The sequence below is a fragment of the Oryza brachyantha genome, chromosome 3 (genome assembly GCF_000231095.2).
Source record: "Oryza brachyantha chromosome 3, ObraRS2, whole genome shotgun sequence".
Lineage (NCBI taxonomy): Eukaryota > Viridiplantae > Streptophyta > Magnoliopsida > Poales > Poaceae > Oryza > Oryza brachyantha.
The window spans coordinates 15,123,999-15,127,250 of record NC_023165.2 but is presented as its reverse complement, the minus strand read 5'-3'; the positions used below and the strand labels follow the sequence as shown (position 1 = coordinate 15,127,250).

The window sequence follows — 3,252 nt, the reverse complement described above, 5'->3', positions numbered from 1 at the left end:
TTCATTTTATTTAAATTTTTTTTATGATTAATATTTTTATTATTATTGCATGGTAGAATATAAATAGTATTTTACGTGTGACTAAATTTTTTTATTTTTTAATAACTTTTTTAAATAAGACGGATGGTCAAACGCTCGACCAAAAAATCTAGAAATCTTTTTTTCTTTTTTTTCTCTGGGACGGAGTAGTAGGCCCTACTCGAATCGAACGAGGAATTTTGAAATTTTAGATTTTTATATGCAGGTTTTCCAATTTCTAAATGATATATTTTGTATAAAAATAATTTTTATATAAAAGTTTATTATCTGCTGCTTTAGGGAAAAAAATGTTAAATCATTCCTTTATATCCTAATCAGATATATAATCCTTCAATCTCTCGGTAATCTCGAAAACCTCCGTAGACAATGACGTATAAGTAAATACTAACAATTTTCCAGTGGGCGTACAAAAATCCTCTCTTAATTAATTTCGTACATGAGGTTCGCCATCAGATTTAGCCAGTCTAGTTAGTTAATTAACGAGATGCCAAGTCCTCCCTATTAAAAAAAAAACCGTAAGAGATATGCCAAAGTACATCCGAACAAAATCAATGAAGAAGATACCACAGTACAGTAGTGTGGAAGATAGGCAATAATACTAGGGGCTATTATTGCCGATTATTACAATAATCCCACCCCTTTATTGCTAATCCATACATATATATGGTACCTGCAATTAACAGCACATTACTGCCTGCCTGCCTGCAGGATGGAACACACCAGAAGAACCAAAAGGAAACTCATCAAAAGCACCGCTACTAGTATGAGGTAGCTAGTAGCCTAGTATGTGAGATGTGAGAGATTGGTGAAGAGATTAAGCAGAATATGTATACATTAAGATGGATGGACAACAGATGGTAGCGGAGCTGTGGAGGGAGGCGTGGATAGATTATTAGTGGGCGGCGGCGGCGGGCTTGAAGGAGGTGAGCTCGCGGGTGTTGGTCCACAACTGCTCGTAGACGACGGCGACGTAGGAGGCGGTCTTCCCGGCGGGGTCCGCCGCGTCGAGGAACAGGCGGTAGTTCATCCCGGAGACCACCTGCTGCTCGCCGCTGGTCACCCGGCGGAACTGCAGCCCGTCGCCGTGCTGCTCCACCGCCCACCTGCCGAGCTCCTGGATGTGGGCGTCCCCCACGTCACTGATCGGGCTGTACCCGCCCACCCGCGGGCCGCGCCCCTTGCCGCCGTGGCCCCCCAGCGCCGCGTGGGCGGTGCCGGCGGCGAGGGCGAGGAGGAGGAGTAGGAGGGGTACTGGTGCCCTCGCCATGGCCGTACCGTACGGATCGGAGCTAGCGGCGGCGCGTTGGGGGGGGGGGGGGGGGGATTTGCAAGGTCGTTGGCGCGTGGGAGGGTGGGAGAGAGAAGCAGCGCAGACAGGCACGTGGGAGGGTGGGGCGACGCGGTGAGGGCATTTAAAGGCCTCCGTTGTGCTGCACTCTTGCCCCGCTCCTTTTCCTATTCTTTTCCAAAACTGCTATTCCTACGTACGATTCTGGTACGATCTCACACACCAGCGAACGACGTGGACGGCAGCAGCGGACGGCGCGGAAGACGACGGCGCATGCAGACGGAGTCGCAGGTGGGTCGTACGTATTTGATATTATAATTACTACTAGCTTTAAATTTTTTATACCTAATTCAATATAATAATCAATTTATACAATAGTTACCTATAAAACATATATTACTATTTTTCACCTATCATAAAGAGTGTCTTGAAGTCTTGGCTATAAATCTATAGCCTACTACTCTTCTCTCTCCTCTATTGTCTCATTAAAATATATTTATAGTCTTCTTGTAGCCTGCTATTGCACCTACTTTTATACTCCACTTCGATATCGAGACGATCTCTTGTCTTTGTGACCTATCTTTTCGTTTCCGCCTAAGCTTATTAACCAATATTTGAATTCTCGAATTTAACCTTAAAGGCCTATTCAATTTAGAAGAATTTTAATCCATATAAATAGGAAAAGTCAAGGAATATGAATGTATGACAACATCAATCCATAGAAAATTTTTCAAGATGTTTGAGCGGATGCAAATTTTTCTCTGTTTTGTCCCTGTAACTTGTAGGAATAGGAAAATTTTCTTTAGTTTTCCTCTACTTCATTCCTACAAAACAAATGTGTTTCTTGTGTTTCAAGAAAATTTAATCCATTGTTTTTTCTTCAAAACGAATAAACTCTAAGTTTGGAGTTAATTTTGAGGTTTTTTTAACCAAAATTTAGTTTTCAGCCTTGGCTTTAAGATCGCTAAAAACATGTATATAAAATTTTATTTATAAATTATTTTCTATTCTCAAATATTCCGTTTGACTTTTTCATAAAAGAACTAATCACCCCTTGTTTATTCACGTCATCTAAACTAGATAATCATAATTTTTCTTAAAAAAATGACAAGAAACACATCGGTATGTCTCCAGAAATATGTAAGTTAAAACCCACATATTAAACTCTAACGAGCATATGTACTACAATTCCTTTTAAGTTCATAATTGGTTTAATTTTAGGGAGTGATATATTAAATATTAGTTTATCATATCAAGTTTTTAGATATAAAATTTTGTGATTTTTTTTTCACATTTTAGCTTTTTCAGCAAAAAAAATTCACAAATGGATCCATTCAGAAACATTATCCAAAATGGACCCATTACATTGCACACCAAGAAATGGGTCTATTTGTAGATAATGTTTCTATAGGTCTATTTGTAAAATTTCTTTGTGAAAAATGGCTAGATTGTGAAGCATTTAGTGAAATTTTGATAACCATCAGGATAAGATACAACAAAACGGGACATCCCCTGGATAGCAAAATATTTCCAAATATAAGTCGAATATATACCTATATCATAGGGGTTCGTTTTTTTTTCTTTTATAGGGAAAAACCCAGATGACATGTTTGCAAACGAAAAGTAATTTATAAATAAAACATATATATATATGTTCATTATTAGTGATTAAAATAAACTTAACAATAAACTATGATAAATTTTAAAATCAACTCTAAATTTAAGGTTAAGAGCTAGAGTACTTAGTGTGCATTGGAATTACTTCACTTTGGCCAATAATATTTACTTCTCTGTCCCCGTAAAAAACGAATTACTGGGTTTCAATCTGGACACAACGTATCGATTTAAACCTAAGAATTCTTTTTTCTTTCGGCAGGAGTATACGGATATGTCTCAGATTGAATTCTTGTTTGCGTGACTTGTAA

At 38.4% G+C, this 3,252-nt stretch overlaps 1 protein-coding gene across 1 annotated transcript; it reads right to left on the bottom strand.

Moving 5' to 3' along the window:
• Positions 1 to 486: 486 nt before the first annotated feature.
• On the bottom strand, positions 487 to 1,340 carry LOC121053925 (cysteine proteinase inhibitor 8-like). Its single transcript, XM_040522499.1, has one exon. The coding sequence runs from the start codon at positions 1,304 to 1,306 to the stop codon at positions 932 to 934; it is 375 nt and encodes a 124-aa protein (XP_040378433.1). The 5' UTR covers positions 1,307 to 1,340; the 3' UTR covers positions 487 to 931.
• Between the last annotated feature and the right edge of the window lie 1,912 nt (positions 1,341 to 3,252).